The 16,186-nt window shown below is 39.3% G+C and overlaps 1 protein-coding gene across 2 annotated transcripts; it reads right to left on the reverse strand.

Annotated features, from left to right (window-relative positions):
• Window positions 1-412: 412 nt before the first annotated feature.
• Window positions 413-15,609, reverse strand: TNMD (tenomodulin). Of its 2 annotated transcripts, XM_019436068.2 has the most exons (7): window positions 15,475-15,609; window positions 15,190-15,321; window positions 6,120-6,260; window positions 5,808-5,909; window positions 2,651-2,804; window positions 1,090-1,256; window positions 413-794 (listed from the first exon to the last, which is right to left on the reverse strand). In XM_019436068.2, the coding sequence occupies exons 1-7, from the start codon at window positions 15,520-15,522 to the stop codon at window positions 585-587; spliced, it is 954 nt and encodes a 317-aa protein (XP_019291613.2). In that variant the 5' UTR covers window positions 15,523-15,609; the 3' UTR covers window positions 413-584. The 2 variants fall into 2 exon arrangements, with proteins under 2 accessions (XP_019291613.2, XP_019291614.2); XM_019436069.2 differs by lacking the exon at window positions 5,808-5,909.
• Window positions 15,610-16,186: the final 577 nt, after the last annotated feature.

Consider the following 16,186-nt stretch of genomic DNA (forward strand, 5'->3'; position numbering starts at 1 on the left):
ACCCTTTTTGCTAGGTTAGCTTTCTCCTTTGCTGAGTCTGAGCACTTGGAACATTTTAGTGCTGGCCTACTGTGACTCACTGCCTATCCAGCAGCTTAACAGATGCTTGAGCAAGACCACAATATGTCTCTCAGATAATTAAACACTGGGGCTATGCACAAAAGGACAAGTTTTTTTTATGCATCAATTATGGGGACATTTTATCATCAGCCCCTCATTTCTACTTTCTCAATACAACATAGTAAACTACGATATTTGAGAATCCTTATTCTTTGCCCTTTCCTACTCCCCAAACCTGATACAATGCAAGTTTTCATCATTGTCATCCATGTTAGACAGATCTACTCCATTTCAGTTGCAGGAAATATTCTTAGTAAACATTTACCCAGTGTATTCAACAGCAATCAGGCCATTGATGATAATGTAAAAGTTTATTAGAACATGAAGAGAGAAATTACCTACAAGTAATTCTGGAGTACTGGCTACTAGGAGCCAAATGCCTCATAGGCAGAAATTCATTGAATAGCATGCATTTATTATATGTTGGCTGCCAGAAGTTTAAGCACTTGAGCTCAAACTTGCCATTAGACTCTCCCCAGCATGCGGGCCACCCACCAGTTGCAAGGCATAATTACACGACAGATAACCCGCCCTCCTTGGTAACAGTATGGATATGGGTAGTAACCTAGCAAGGGTTCACAGACACGGCGGCAGTAGCGGTTGCCTCGGCGGCAGTAAATACAACAATAACCTCTCTCATCCAGCATGGGGTCAAATTCTATTCCATTTTCAGTCTGAAAGAAGAATAAACCATGGTTGGAGGGTAAGGTTCACTAAGAAAAGGCCCACCAAGCAGGGAAGGACTATAAGACTACATGAACTGGGGACTGGTGAGAAACTAAATTCCTTAGTCTGATCAAGATTGATCAAGATTGATTATGAATGAGCCCCTTAGGGATTACAAGTTTCTTAAATATTTTTTGTTAAAACAATGACCATGCACCTTTTAATGACTTTGATCTAAGGGGTAGTGAGTTTTTTGAGGGCTCTTTCCTATCCCTCTAACAGAGTGACATGAATGTAACTTACATAGTCATTTATTGGAAGTTCTCCCTCACTTGCTTGTCTGGCATGGCGGGTCTTTTCCACCTTCACTTGAGGGACCACCCACTGCTCATTTTGTTCAATCCCTTTTTTTTCATTGGTAGGAAAGTGAAGATCTTCACCATCCTCCTCAAAGTCTTGTAATTCTGAAACTAAGGGAATAAACACAAAGTTTTGATGCACCTCCTTTGCAAATGGTTCCCAAAAGAAGTCTTTGGGGTTATGGTATTGGGAATAGAGATTTTCATTATCTTGTCACTGCCATCATTTAGGCAAGCATGAACCACTTTTCCAAACTCCTTCAGCTGCAATTATAAAGAGATTTTCCCCCAAACAAATCTGACTATTCCCATGTACGCAGATCTCTTCTTTGCTCATTTGGCATTGAATACTTACTGTTTGCCTTACTAGCACCCTAATTTTAAAAACCAGGAGAGGGGACTTAAGTGTCTCCCAACAATGATTTTACCTTTGATAAGTGCTCAGTAAATATTTTTTGATTGCTGGATTTGATTTAGTGCCCTCTGTCTTCCCCTACTTTCTCCTCTCTTTCCTGTCTTAAAATGTTTTTTTTTTTTTTTAAATTCTATTTATGAATAATCCTCCATTTACAGAAGAGTTGCAATGATTGTACAGAGTTCCTATATACCCTTTATCCAGTTTCTCCTAACATTAGCATCTTACATAACCTTGGTACAATTATGAAAACTAAGAAATTAGCATTGATACAATTCTATTAACTAAACTATAGACTTTATTCAGATTTCATCATCATTTCCATTAATGTCTTTTAGAAAAAGAATGTTGAAGCAGAAGTTTTAGCATCCAATCCAGAATATCACATTGTCTTTAGTTGCCTCTTTTTTTAAGCTGCCAAAAAGTACCAATAGCTTCTTCATTTGGTAAGGGTGGTCTCTCTTGAATAAATACTAATTTATTCTGTCTAGAATGAGGGAGGTCAAATTCTATATTAGCTGGGAAGAATAAGACATCCAGAGACCTTTGCCTTTTCTATGAGCTGATTGGAAGTTGAGAGCTGACCTCTTCTACTGTAGACCTCTAGCCCTCAATTACTTTTATAGTGATTCCTAAAACAGCCACAAAGAAATTTGTATTACAATGACTGTCCTGTCTTCTGGGGAGAATGCCACCAGTCAACACAGAGAATCATTCTTGTGACAACAGAACATTGTTTTGGCTCCTCTCTTCTGTTCTTGGGTTGGGTACACAGTGGTTTGAGCAATAGTCTGATATCCCAACTGCAATGAATATAGATGTGCAAAGAAAGACAGATTGGTTTTTTGCTATCACTAGTCACATTAGGGTGGCATTAACTTTGCTGGGATATTTAAAAGCCTGTCAGCATTGATTTATCTGATTTATAACTTGGCCGTGAAAAATTCCTTCCTCCCTTGGTGGTGAGCATATACAGTTTCATCTAAGATATAAGCTGATCATTTGTGTTCCTAGAAATGTAGTTTCTAAATGATGGGAACATTAACCTGTTACTAACTTTGGAAAGAGGAGGAGGAGAAGGAGGTCATACCTGCTATTAGAGTGGGATTGATCCAATACATGGTCACATTATTACAAATTTCCAGAATTTTGGAATTTTTCAGAAAGTCTCGATTTTCAATAGGCTTTTCCGCTGGGACCCAAATCACAGACTGTTCAAAAAAAGTGGTGGTAATTTCTTCATTCTGAGAGAAGTTCAGGGTGGGGATAGGCAGAGAAATTAATAAAATGAGTGAGACATTATGGAATACTGGAAAACACTCTATTTTAAGTTTGGATAACAATTCCAATCCCAGCGCTGTCTGTGAACTAGCTGTGTATGTGTATACAGTAGGTGCCTTTGAGAGAGTTAAAAATTTATCCCTCTCTCGGGTCTAACAGTAAGGCTATTCACTGTACCAGGAGTTTGCTCTGCTACCATTTCACTTACAGTTAGGAAGGTTATCCATCGTTTTCTGGGCCTCCCACTGGGCCACATATGTTTTAATTGGGCTTCTGGAACCCTGAGTGATTTACATTTGTTTTTGCTCTTTTAAATGGATGTTGTGAGTGCCTGCCTTGTTTTAGGCTTGCAACTAAGATTGCAAGCAGGATTTGATCTCAAGCTGAAAAAACTCCTATAATCCAAACTGGTGAGATCAATTAAATAGCAATCAACCTTACTATTTTGGTTTTACAAGATTTGCCTGTTAATGGTGGCTAGTTGTAGTGTAAAAGATGTCTTTTTTTTGTGTGTTACAGTCCAGTCTTTAGATTGTAACTTCACTGGCCTTACTGTTCTTTTGCTCCTTTCATTCTAGATGCTTAGAGTTTGTCTCACAGTGTATTTTTCTTTAGGTAGCTTTTCTTATATTGTCAAGAACACTGCCTTCTCTTCAGTTTCTTGTATTGGAAGTAGTTGATCTATGTACCTACTTTCTTACTCACTTGTCTTTTGGGCCTTGACATTTCTCCCTACTCTTCAAAAATTTTTTTAATGTTTATTTATTTATTTTGAGAGAGAAAGAGAGAGAAAGACAGAAGTAAAGAGAGCGAGTGGGGCATGGGCAGAGAGAGAGGGAGAGAGAGAATCTCAAATAGGTCCAGCACTGACAGTGTGGAGCCCAATGCAGGGCTCAATCTCATGAACTGTGAGATCATTACCTGAACCAAGATTAAGAGTCAGACACTTAACCACCTGAGCCACCCAGGTACCCCGACATTTTCCCTACTCTTAATAAGGCTTTTACTTTTCTTTTTTGTTTTTTTTTCTAGCTTTATGATTTCAGTGTTTTTATTAATATGTTCTCTGAAATATGGCTTTGTATAATTTTTCCCTAGTTATTTAAAACTCTCAAGTCTTAGCTTCTTCAACTTTGAGTTTGTAAAGACCTTGGGATGTGTTGAAATGGATTGTGGAAAATGAGGTTGTTATGCTGACCAGCTTTGTTAGCAAAATCAAGGCTATTTATATACCTGCTCTGTATGTTTAGCATGCGCAAACCATAGATACAGTGGTGAGAACAGAATAAGAGGGATTTTGTTATCCAGAACTGCAAACTTAACTCATAAAAAATCTGTAGCCTGAATATATATAATTGAAGATAAAAGTAATCTCACTATCATGAGATACTTAGGTTATTTAAAAGATTTGGCAAAATTAATTGAAGAATAAATTAGGGCCAAAATGAGACATTATGAGCCTTTACCTTTATCTTTTTCAGAAAAATAAATCCTGTTGTATTAGTTCAAGGTTTTATTGCTGGCTGGCCCTACTCAAATGTTTACATTATTTTCTGTAAAAAAAAAAAAAAAGCAACATGTACTGCCTTTTTCTCCTATTGACTCTCCCTTCATCTTATCCTTGCCTAATTCCTAATTAGGCAGTAATTCCTAATATCCTCCTGGAAGTTGTTCTGTTCCTCAGATGCATTGAATTTATGCTTTTTTTTTTTTTAATCTCCAAAATTTTTCACTACCATAGACCTTGAGAACACAGCATTGTCTCTGGGAAAGTTTCTTTTTTTCCTTGGAAATTCTAGTAACAAGGGTCTGTAATTTCCCTGACCATAAGGAGACCAGTGGCATGTCTGGGGGAGCCAATGACAGTTCTGAGACTTGGGTAAAGGAAAGGATAAAGGGCTCCCTATCCCACATCACTCCCCAAAAAATAGAAAAGGAGAAGAAAAAAATAAATGGGTAGATGAGAATTAAAATAGAAAGAGCTATGTAGGAAAATAGTGGAAAAAAATGGGGGAGAGAAAGAAGAAAGAGGTCTTTACAGTACATAGAGAGGCCACTGTGCCATTGCCATAATTTCATTTTACATTTGCCAGTTAAACACTAAAAGAAAACCAAATAAACCAAACAAATAATTGGTTTTTTCTGGCTACAGTGGGAATATGCTGCCACAATATGGCTTTAGCTAAGGTTCCCCTTATTCCTTCACTGATAGCAACATACTGTAGTTACAGGCGGAATATCAGGAAAGCATTAAGAGCCTCAAGGGCTTTAATGATAGTTGTGTTTTAGTGAATAATCCTCCATCCCCCACTAGGTTTTCAGGGGCCATTTAGTGATTGCACCAGTATCTTAGGTTGCCTTACCCTGGCCTGACAGTATGTTTTCAGAGAATTTGTTATTACACTGCGGTTCTTACCTTCTTTGCTTTTGCCTTTCCTAGTGAGGTTAAATGCAGATTATTTCATTAGCAGTCTAGCATACAATGGTAAAGTGAATGAACTGGAATCTTTTAAATAGGTGAATGCCACAGTGTTATAAAAGCGGCAAGGATCTCAGGTGGCCTTGGGACTTTTCTTTTTAAGACTTTATCTTTAAGCAGTATTGCTTTGGTTCCTCTGGCTCACACGTCTTACTAGAAATCTTTGGTTTAGAAGCAAATGTACAGAATGTTAATGGCTACCCAGGTATAAAAGTATAGTGTTGCTCCTAATAGCATGAACTTTCGTTTTTCAAAAGGCCCAAGTTCAAGATCCCAATCTGCTCCTCACTAGTTGTGTGACCTTGGAAAAGTCACATTTTGGTTCTGAACTCAGTTTCCTCATTGGAAAGTTGGGATAATAATAGCACCTCTCTGTAGGGTCATTGTGAGCATCAAATGAGAGTAAAGCATTTAGTACAATGTCTGGCATATAGTTAATACCCAATAAATGATGGCTTTTCCTACCACTATTAATATTCTTACTTACCTCATCTATTTCCTCCTCTGGTTCAGAAAATTCAGGAATCACTTTAATCTGAGTTTTGATGAAGCATTTTTGAAGACCTACAAAGTAGATGCCAGTGTAACCCTATAAACAGACAAAAAAATAGACCGTCCTGAAATTGTGACAGTTAACAAGGTCCATGATCTATTAAGGCCCCAGGATGGCAAAATTTGAGTTCAAAGGGAAAGCTTTTGTTTTACAAACTCAGTGGAGGCTAAAGGCTATTTTTTAACTTGACTCAAATGTTCTAATATTTTAAGTGGGAAACCTTGAGGGGTGGAGTAACCAACTTACATTTTTAAAATCATGTACTTCCAATGTTTCATCAGTACCATTTCCACTTCTGAATATTTCAGTTCTGGTCACTGGATCAATTTCCATGTAAATCTTCTTCTTCTCTCCATTGCTGTAGAAAGTGTGCTCCATGTCATATGTCTGGAAGAACAGAGGAAAACAAGCTCTAAGATACTCACTGTGTCCCTTCATATGACACTTTAATTGGGTAATATCTGGGGCACCTTCTGTTTCTGGAGCCTTTGTGGTGAGGTGCCATCTCAGCAGCTTACCATTGGGAATTCTCTGAGACTCAAGATTAAAGTGAGGTGCTTCTTGGCACTGAAGCTGATATGGGGATCCCTTCAGAGCCAGTATTTTGTATTCAACCCAAGTTGCTGAACTAATCACTAAAATTCCAACATTTTTTTCTTGGCAGCCTTGATTAAATAGTGAATGATATTTTTGCAAACCAGCCTGTAAAGTATTTTCCCTTACGTTAAGCAGAGGGATCATGTAAAACCGCTGCTGCTTCTTTAAGTTACCACTTCCCTTCCAAGTAGTGTTCACCCCCTCTCCCCATGAAATTCATTAGCGGCTGAGAAACAGATTTGAACACATGTAGAATGCTTAGGTATTGCTCTTTATCTCCTTATCTAACCAGGACTTTAATATTACCTCAGCAGTCTTGGGTCTTTTTTAGAATCTGAAGACCATTCTCCTCCGCCAATATTAGGTAATACTCTTATCTAACCTCAACTGCTTCTTTTCCTTCCATTTCGACTCCAGGATACATTTATTGCCTTCTGACTGTCTCTTTTATGGGCTAACCAAACCCACTCAGTTTATTCCTGAGTTTTGTTTTCCAAACCTAATTCAGCTGGCTTCAAGTATATTATACTTGAATATATGTAGAAATATATTATACTTGAATATATATAGAATTCGACAATTGTGTCAAGTTCCCTGCACTAAGTAATACAGTATCATACAAGAATAGTGCCTTGAAAAGTCTTCTTTATCAGGTTGTTCATGAGTGGTTGAAGCAAAACTCCAGATTCTCTCTACAAGAGAGAAATTACCTCTACAAGAGGTAATTTTTTCTTAGGACCAAGAGGACCAGTCCCATCAAGTGTCCCAGTTTAGGAGTAAGCCCATTACCCATAACTGATGACATATTTGTAGCTAGAAGCAAATAACAAACCTAAAGTAATTTGCTACCTGTCACAAGCCAAGCCAGACCTGATGGTGCCAGGTGGAAATCTCTTATTCTTGTTAGGATGCTTCCTGCTATCAAGTTTTTTCTACTTAGTTTTCCTTACAAAAAACATTTGGTAAATGAAAATCCCCCTAAAACAACTCATTTATAGAGCCAATGTTGCTTTCTAATGATATGGCTTCCAGTGACAGAAGGCCTTTTAGAGCTTATACTGGGTCGGGATGCTTTTTAATGTCTGCAGGTGTCTGTGACTGAATGTTAGTTTAACCTGGTCAAATTCTCCCTAGCTCAAGTAGAAAAACAAGTTGGAAGGGTTTGTAGAAACAATGTTGCTTCAAGTGTTAAAAGTCTTTGTAGCTGCTGAATAGGAAGCAATAATGTCATTCACTTCTTTGTAGCTCTGCAGTGCCTTGGACAGGGTCAGTATTTAAGTACTGGGTATACTAAATTAAGTATTAACTATACAGCATACGTTTTTCCCACCAGGGACAAATTCTCAGCTTCATAAAGAGATTTTAAACATTGGCAAGGTCTTTTAAGACACCATACTTTAAAATGGGAAGGAAAATGGTATTTACAACCTTCCAGCAACTGCAGAGTTAACTCAGGAATTCTGGTCTGGTTTGTGACAGGTAGCAAACAAATTCCTTTAGGCTTGTTATTTGCTTTTAGTTATAAATATTTCCTCAATTTCAGCTCTGCAGCCAGCTTGAGAAATGTCTACCTATGGCAAGAAATTGAACTCTAAGTAGGCCTGACTTAAGTAGAGGACAGAGGCATCTACTTCAGATTCAGTCTTGTCAGATCTCCTAATGGGAGGGAATTTCTTTACAAATACTATACATTGTTGAGACAAATGTCGACACTACTAGTCATTGGGGGTGGGGTGGGGTGTTTGTTTTATGAGCAGCACCACTGATGGATTATTGCATGGAAAAATGAGGTTAGAGACTAGGGGATGTTGGAATGCTGCCTACCTGGGCAAAAGAAAAAAATACAGGCTGTATTTTCAATCATTGGTAGAAGACTATGGAACCATACCGGTGACATTTAGAATTTCAGTGTACTTCTGTGGAATGACTTTTCCTGCACTGTTGGCAATGCACTTCACTTGGACACCTTGCTAGATGAAAACTATTGGAAACTGCCAAGCTCAGCAGATCTTGATTACTTTCAACATTCCTTCAAAGAGGTTTTTTGGGTTTTTCTTTGGTTTGGTTTGATTTGGTGGGAGAGAAGGGGTCCATTCTGATCACATTCATTAACCAGATTATTAGCTTATTTTTAGCAATGATAGGCTGCTAAATGGAGTGGGATCAGAATGACTTCATTTATGTGTGAATCCTGGATAAGGGGTGGGGGTGGGAAGCTATATATTCACCCAGATGGAATTCTACTATCGGAGGTATCCTTTTGGAACAGACTGTCCTTGTCTAGGGAGATGATGCTGGTGGCCCACTTTGGACTGTTTGGGGATGGGTTTGAGCAAATCCAGACATACTGTCTCGCCCAGGTCCCTATGGAGCACATTGCCTGGGAAATGGCTATGCAAGTGCCACTGGCCCATATGGAGACTGAGCTCATGCCTTTGGCCTCAGAAGTACTTTTCTCTCTACTAAGCTCAACGGCTCAGGGGCTGAGGGTCTTTCTGGAGATAAAGGACCAAATGGTTTTGTCCTTTCCAGGCACTAACTATAGCAGAGACAGGATGACTGGCCTGAGAAACATATGACTGGGTGCTCAGTAGCTCATCTCACACTGTCCCCAACTCAGCTTTACTTCAGGAAGGACAGAGCAAGGACAGACTGTGATGAGGACGACACTACTGTCAAATTGGCAAATAGGGAAGTTAATTATTGGTGTTTCTATGTTCCCTTTTCTGTTCTTTTCATATCCTGTTTCCTTTGTACTCTCTTAGTCCTTCCCCTTCTTCCCATCTTCCTCTATCCCTTTGTTTCCTGTCTAGACATCAAAGAATCTCATGGTGCTTCAGGTCCCTTATGTCAAAGAAAAAATCAATTTGACAAATGATTTCACACTAAGATGACCGTGATTGGTATTTATCTCTTTAAAAAGTGGAGTGAAATACTTAAGTCAAAAGAATGAATTACTAATGATGGATTTTAAGCACAATGACACCAGGAATAGGAGATATTTGAGAGGCAAGGGCATCCTTCCAGCACCACTCTGATAGGTTCCTGTTCTACCCACACATAGGTGTCATCTTAACTATAAGGACACTGGAGTGGGACAGGGAAGCCTATGGAGTGGGATATGACTCAGAAGTGAAATGAAATAGATATGTGGTTAAGTTCAGGTGGTGAGAGATGTAAGAAGACCACACTGAGAAAACATGGAGCAAAACCAAACTCATTTCTCTTCCCTGGCCAGGAATTCTTTCCTCATTCCAGTTAAATCCTCCACTAAGGTACAAATGAGCCCTAACTTCCCCCTTTCACAGTCTTCCATTTCTTTCCTCAGTTTGTGGCAATCTCTGAGATTAGTTTTTATAAAAAAATACTGTTGCCTCAGACCCCAGTGTGACGAATCGATTTTGGGGGCAAGTGCCTTTAGCCTTTCCTGAAAGGGATTTGAGGACATTTGGCTTAGGTTTGTTTCTTAAAGCCTGTGATTAATCTAGCTGCTCTTCTCTCCACCTTAATCCTTTACTGTTTATGAGGTACACTCTCCAAAGGTGAAATACATGCTCAGAATAGCTGGTTATCAGGTGTTAGGCTGGAAGGAAGGGAAGGGAATGCATTGTACCATTTAATTACCAACCTAGCCTGTGGGAATTAAAGGGCCTCTGGGTATTTCTTTACCAACACAGAGCAGACAGATTGTTTCTTATGCAAAGTTGGACTTCTGCATCTTCAATCACCAGCTCTCAGCCCTGAAAAAAATTGGCATAAGCAGCACAGACATTCCTCTTTTTCAACGAGAAAAAAAAAAAAACATTTCTTTCATCTACAGACTCATGTTGGCTGGGAAGTTTTCCCATACCCACTATCCCAACCACCCCTCATTCTTATATGCATCTTAAGAATAGTAGAAAGAATCTTTAGACCAGGTTCTAGTCCTAGCCTCAACTCTGCCACTTAAAAGCTGTGTGACCTTGAGCAAGTCACCAAATTTCTCTGGAAGTTCAGTTCCCATCTTTATCTCCCACTCCTTGCCAGATGCAATGTTGAATAGTTGACAAAATTACTTTTGCTCAGATTTGGACTAATACCTGTCAGGTTGATGATTGGACTGCTACTATGCTATTACCTGTTGATCACCTGGGCTACTTTCCCTATACAGCTCCAGTCCCACTCTCAGCCTCTAAAAGACAGTTCCCTCTGAGGAGCCAGGTTTTCCTTGTTGGTGCCATGTAAGTTGCTCAGCAAATGCTGCCTTGTAGAATGGAGGGACTAAATCAGAATGTGCCCATCAGTAGCCAGAGTTCTCATCTACATAATTGGTATTACCTCTTAATAACCTACAGCAAGAACTGGCCCAGTGAGAGCTGCTGCCTGTATAAGGGTGGACTTTCCTTCTGGAATGGTTTGGGAGGAAAATAAAATGAAGAGAAGCCTTCTTTTTTAAAATGCCAGTGTGGCACCATCTGGTGAAGCTCAGTCCCTCTGCTAAAGAGATTCCAGCTATAACTCCAACTTTTTCCTTGAGAGTATGAATGCTTCTCCAGACCCACATTTTACCCACCAAACTGCTGTGTAGGAAATCCCAGAGAACTCAGGAAACAGAGTTTTATTCTTTGTGTGCCTAGAAGAGGAGTTGAAGAAGATGGGTCTCTGGCCAATGCTAGTATTAGAGAAATAGGCACAGGAAAGCTAGATCCAGACTTAACAAGGAAGTGCTTTTTCCGAACAAAGGATTTTCAGCATATGATGATATTGAGCTGGCAATCCTGGGTGATGCTGTCTTAATGATTATTTGCAGTTGAGGTGGGGAGAGGGCAGGATGCCCACATATCCTTACCACTTCTCTTCTCATACTGATAGTATGGAGGAGTTGTGAGGATACCCCCAGTAATCTTGAGTGCTGTGTGGGCCTTAGGATTTACGGTTTCTAAAGAGTCCTAAAGTCACCGGGTAGTTCCTGGATATGGTAGGAAGGGCACCGGGTAGTTCCTGGATATGGTAGGAAGGGCAGAATTTCATTTATTTAATTTATTATCCTTTTGCCTCATTTTACAAAGGATTGGAGTGGATAGGTTACAAGGTTTGTGCTACATCTATAGATTGTTGGTATAAGGGCTGGGATTTTTATGACTTGCTTTCTCCATGTTGGATGAATTAGCTGGGGAGTTGGCTTCTAATTGCTTCAAGTTAAATGTGTAATGCAGGGAACTTTAAAGGAAGAATGTTTCTCTAGGGTATTGGCTTCAAAGATCCCTGGACAGTCACTGCCTAGAAGTGGAGCTTCATTGTAATGCACTCTCAAAATCTCTGGGACTGAATAGGTACCTTCTGTTTGGCTGAGAAAGCTGAATACAAGCATTTGATGGTCTGGCTTTCGTTCAGCTCAAGTGGCTCCTATATGTGGTTGTGGGTTAGGGGCCTGGAGCCTGTAAGGGAGTGCAGCTGTTCCCCTAGGGTTAGTCCCATTCATTTCACTTCATTTTGATGCTTTTCTCTTTCTGGAGTGTAAGTGTGTGTATGCATTTGCACATGCATGCATGCGCATGTGCTCATGCCTGGGGTGTGTGAGGAGAGAGAATCAAGCATGGCTTACTCTCACTTTGGGATCAAGAATCTGGGTCTTTTGTACACATCAAGGTGGGAGGTAATGGAAGGACGGGGAGGACTTACTGGCATGGAAATGTCAACACCAGATGTGAGATGTTAAATAAACACTGTTTATTATAAACAGATGTCAAAAAAAAAAAAAAGAAAAACAAAATAAAGAGAAGCTATGATGGAGGCTGAAGGAGCAAACACTAAGAGCTTGGAGGAAGACCCAGGAGAACAACAAAAAAAATCAGTCCATCCATAAGCACAGCAACATCAACAATTGTCTCCACGGGTTCCCACAGGTTCCATAGGCTTGTAAAGGAAAGCCCAGAAGAACCTGGGTTTTAATTTAACTTTTGTTTCTTGCTAAGCCATACTCTTTTTTTTAAAAAAAAATTAACATTTATTTTTGAGAGACAGAGGGAGGCAGAGAATGAGTGGGGGCCGGGGGGTGGTGGGGAGAGAGACACACACAGAATCCGAAGGAGTCTCCAGGCTCTGAGCTGTTAGCACAGAACCTGATGCAGGGCCTGAACCCACAAACCACAAGACCATGACCTGAGCCGAAGTCAGAAGCTCAACTGACTGAGCCACCCAGGTGCCCCACATTTCTTGTTAAGCCATATTCTTAAGGGGAGAGTCTTTGCGCAAGGTGCCTGGATCCTTTTCCCTTGCAAATCTTCCAAGACTAATCTGACTTCTTTTTCCTTCCTAGGATTCATAAGTCAGCTCTGAGGCAGGCTTATTGTCAGTCTCAGCTATTGGAAACATAGATGGTTTCTTGGGCTCTTTGGGAATTAAAGGTAGTGGTGGACTGAGTGAAGCATCCACATCTCCAGCTGGTTCCTGAGTTTGCAACGGACCCAGCTGGGTATTGTGGTGAAGGCCAGGACTTAAATATCAAAGACAAAAAATTACCGTGCCCCTTTGGAATGGAGAATAACCTTTGTTCATGGTGGGAAAACTTGACCCAGGGGACACATATTGTCTTTTACCAGATTACCTCACAATAATTTTGTTCATTTCTGAGAACCCTTTGCTGAAAAGTACATCCCAAGATGGATTACTTCATGAGAGATTTGATTCTTAGTAAACTTTATTTCATAGCATACTTGACCTCTTCTGTGCATGCACTGACTAGGTTTTAGTTTTGGTTTGAGGAATCACAGGATTGCTCCTTATAATGCATTAAGAAGAGAACTGAAGTGAGAAACAAAGATGATATGATATGAAAGTAGAGGGAACCATGGGCCCTGTTAGCGAGTTTGACACCTTGCAAGATAAAAGCAAGGTCCCACTTGTCATTTATAGTACTGAGGCAAATAACATTGAATGTTTAGAAAAACACATAAACTCTTTCAAAATAGCATTTGCAGTATCAACAGTCACAAAAAAGGCCATCTGACCCACTGTTTAATCAAGCTTGTACAGGTGGTCAAAAGGGCTAGCTACCTACCACACTCAGTTAAGTACATTATGGCCATGGAGAACAAAAGGGTTTATTGTCCTCTAACTCACCCATAATTGTCAAAAGGACCCTATATTCAATATGTGAGGCAACACATCACCTAGAGAATTAGCTAAATGGTAACAGAATGGGAATGGAATGCATTTTGGCGCTCTTATTCATTTTCTGTTTCCTTCCTGATCTCTATTTCTTTGCCCACCTTGACAGCCTGAATATAGGTGGCTTCTCTAGAAAGATATGTGAACAGAAAGTAGTTCAGAAGCAGGGCACAGTGCAAGAGATGAGATGAGATGAGACAGAGAGAGAGAGAGACAGACAGAGAGAGAGACAGAGAGAGAGAGAGAGAATGAGAGAAATGGCTAACTATAACCATTGGGTGATGCCTGAAATCCATTCTGGAACAAGGTGCAAATAAAAAAGCAGACAAAGATGGACTGGTTTGCTTTTCATTCTCCCTCTTACTTAAAGTTGATAAGGTAGACTCTAGGACTAGATGAAAGTGGATATGACAGTAAAGGTGAAGAATCCAAGGGTAGCTATGCCTTATTTCTCTGTTTTCTTTTGGACACTTATGCAGTTAATTTTCTATTTTCTCCCCACTGCCTCTCCTTTTTTTTTATCAATCAATACTCTTTCCTCTCTGTTCTTATCACTCCTTTGGCTCCCAGTAGTCTATGTAAACCCATTTTCTTCTTATCTTTCATCCCCCCTCCTGGATATGTGCCTTTCTCTTCCTACATTTGTTATCAAATAAAAATTATGATCTCATGATAACAAATTAATAGGAACAGTAACAACAACCCACATGCAGAGAGAAAAATGTGGCAAAGACATAAAACCATCTTCACACCTTGTAGCTTGTACATTTATTAATTCTCTCTTAAATGGAAATGGTTAGCATGAAGGAACCACTTTCTTTGGGTCACATCTAAATTTGCCTATTGTGTGTGAGTCTGGGTATAACAATAACACTAAGGTACACAAATATCAATGACAATGGCCAGTTAGGTTTACCAAATTACCCTAATATCAGAAGTTTTCTGAGATACCTGTGATTAATGACTTGGTGTCCCTTGTTTCTACCTTGTGGCATTACTATCTCATGGGTCAGTGACAATTATGGCTAGTGAGGACCAGAAAAGCGCTGTTTTTTTTTAAGTCATAAATACATGTGAAGTCAGGTATGAGAATTGCTTCTTCTGAAAAGGTATTTGCTGCCTGACCTCAGAACAGATACATTAAGTCAGAAACATAATCCCTGAAAATCCTTTGCTGCCATTTCTGGTGATTTCTTTTTATGTGGTTGTATGTTACTTTTCCATCAACTTCTGCCCAGATAATTGAAAGGGAGATGAAAAATATTTTTTCTTACAGTAAAAAATTTGCTTCTAGTAGGAGTCTTAACTTCTTAAACCCAAGCATTATAAAAGAATGGCTAATTCTACTCTTATCATTATTAACTGAAATGGAGAAAACAAACTTTCCTTTACCAAAATAATTACACAAATGAAAGAAAGCAAAATCTTGATTCAGTTCTTCATAAAACCAGAAAATATATGCAAAAGGGACTTAACGATTTTCATTTTCAGAGTAATATACATGTCAAGCACTAATTAAATTCAATCAAACTCAAAACAGAAGCATTAGATAATATGTGCATTTACTTACTTTTTTGGGTGTCTCCGGCCAGAAGTGTTTGCCCCCCCAAAATAGGACAATTAGAGTTAGGGCCAGGATACCAAACACCAATCCACAAATCTTAAGTGATTTACATATCTTCTTGGATTTAAAAGCTTCTGCCTAAAAGAATAAAACAATACACAATAGCTCTTAAAATAGCAAGCCATAATTCAAAATCACCTTTGATTTCTCTTTTTAATGTTCACATTGCGATATAATAAATCTGTGAAACCATGCTTCTGCTCAAAAGGGAAAAAATATGAATCAACTTACATTTAGAATGTGACAGTCCTCACAGTTCTCTGGAGGATTCTTTGCCATGCTCTCTCAGTGCACAGTATTCTTTTCCTGCTTTGAGAGGACTGAGAGACCACTGCTGAGGTGGAGTTGCAAGTGAGTCAGCTAACAGATGCCAGAGGAGAAGCTGAATTTATATGGCTCAAATATGTCATACCAGAGCCTGAGGTAACCCAGGGGGCTCCTGTGCTGTGATTTGTTACATAGATATACCCATATATGTATATAACTTCTGTGCACAGAATTCCATCCTGATTGGCAAAGACAGAAGGCTATAATGAAAACTATTGTCCTGGGGGTTGGTTTGGAATGGGACCAAGCCTAGGACACATTGAAATGATTTTTCACTACAAACTTAAAATATCAGTGGCAACACATGCTGCACACTCCAGAAATAAGCAAACAAAACAAAAAAAGGAATGAAGTCCTGATTTCAATTCCATGTGATTTAACAAATATTTATTGCAGGAATATTAAATGTCAGGCACTGTACTTGGTGTTGGAAATTCAGAAATGAATAAGATACTGCCTCTGCCACTATGATAAAGTTCTTCGAGGACAGAGACCAATATGTTATCAACTAATTTTAATTAAAAACAGGGTTAAAAGATTACTTATAACTTTTCTCTCTTCATCCTAGCTCTCTGATTATTTTCCTTTTCTAAATCTTCTTCCTCAGTCTGTTCCT

The sequence above is a fragment of the Panthera pardus genome, unplaced genomic scaffold, assembly GCF_024362965.1.
Source record: "Panthera pardus isolate Hobbes unplaced genomic scaffold, ASM2436296v1 HiC_scaffold_27, whole genome shotgun sequence".
Taxonomy (NCBI): Eukaryota; Metazoa; Chordata; class Mammalia; order Carnivora; family Felidae; genus Panthera; species Panthera pardus.

Excerpts from the sequence above, each read along its gene's own strand:
- TNMD (XM_019436068.2), bottom strand. The coding sequence starts at position 15,522 with ATGGCAAAGAATCCTCCAGAGAACTGTGAGGACTGTCACATTCTAAAT. Across the intron at positions 6,261-15,189 it reads GGCCGGAGACACCCAAAAAA|ACATATGACATGGAGCACAC; the intron begins GTAAGTAAATGC and ends CTGTTCTTCCAG. Across the intron at positions 5,910-6,119 it reads AAGTACATGATTTTAAAAAT|GGTTACACTGGCATCTACTT; the intron begins GTAAGTTGGTTA and ends GTCTGTTTATAG.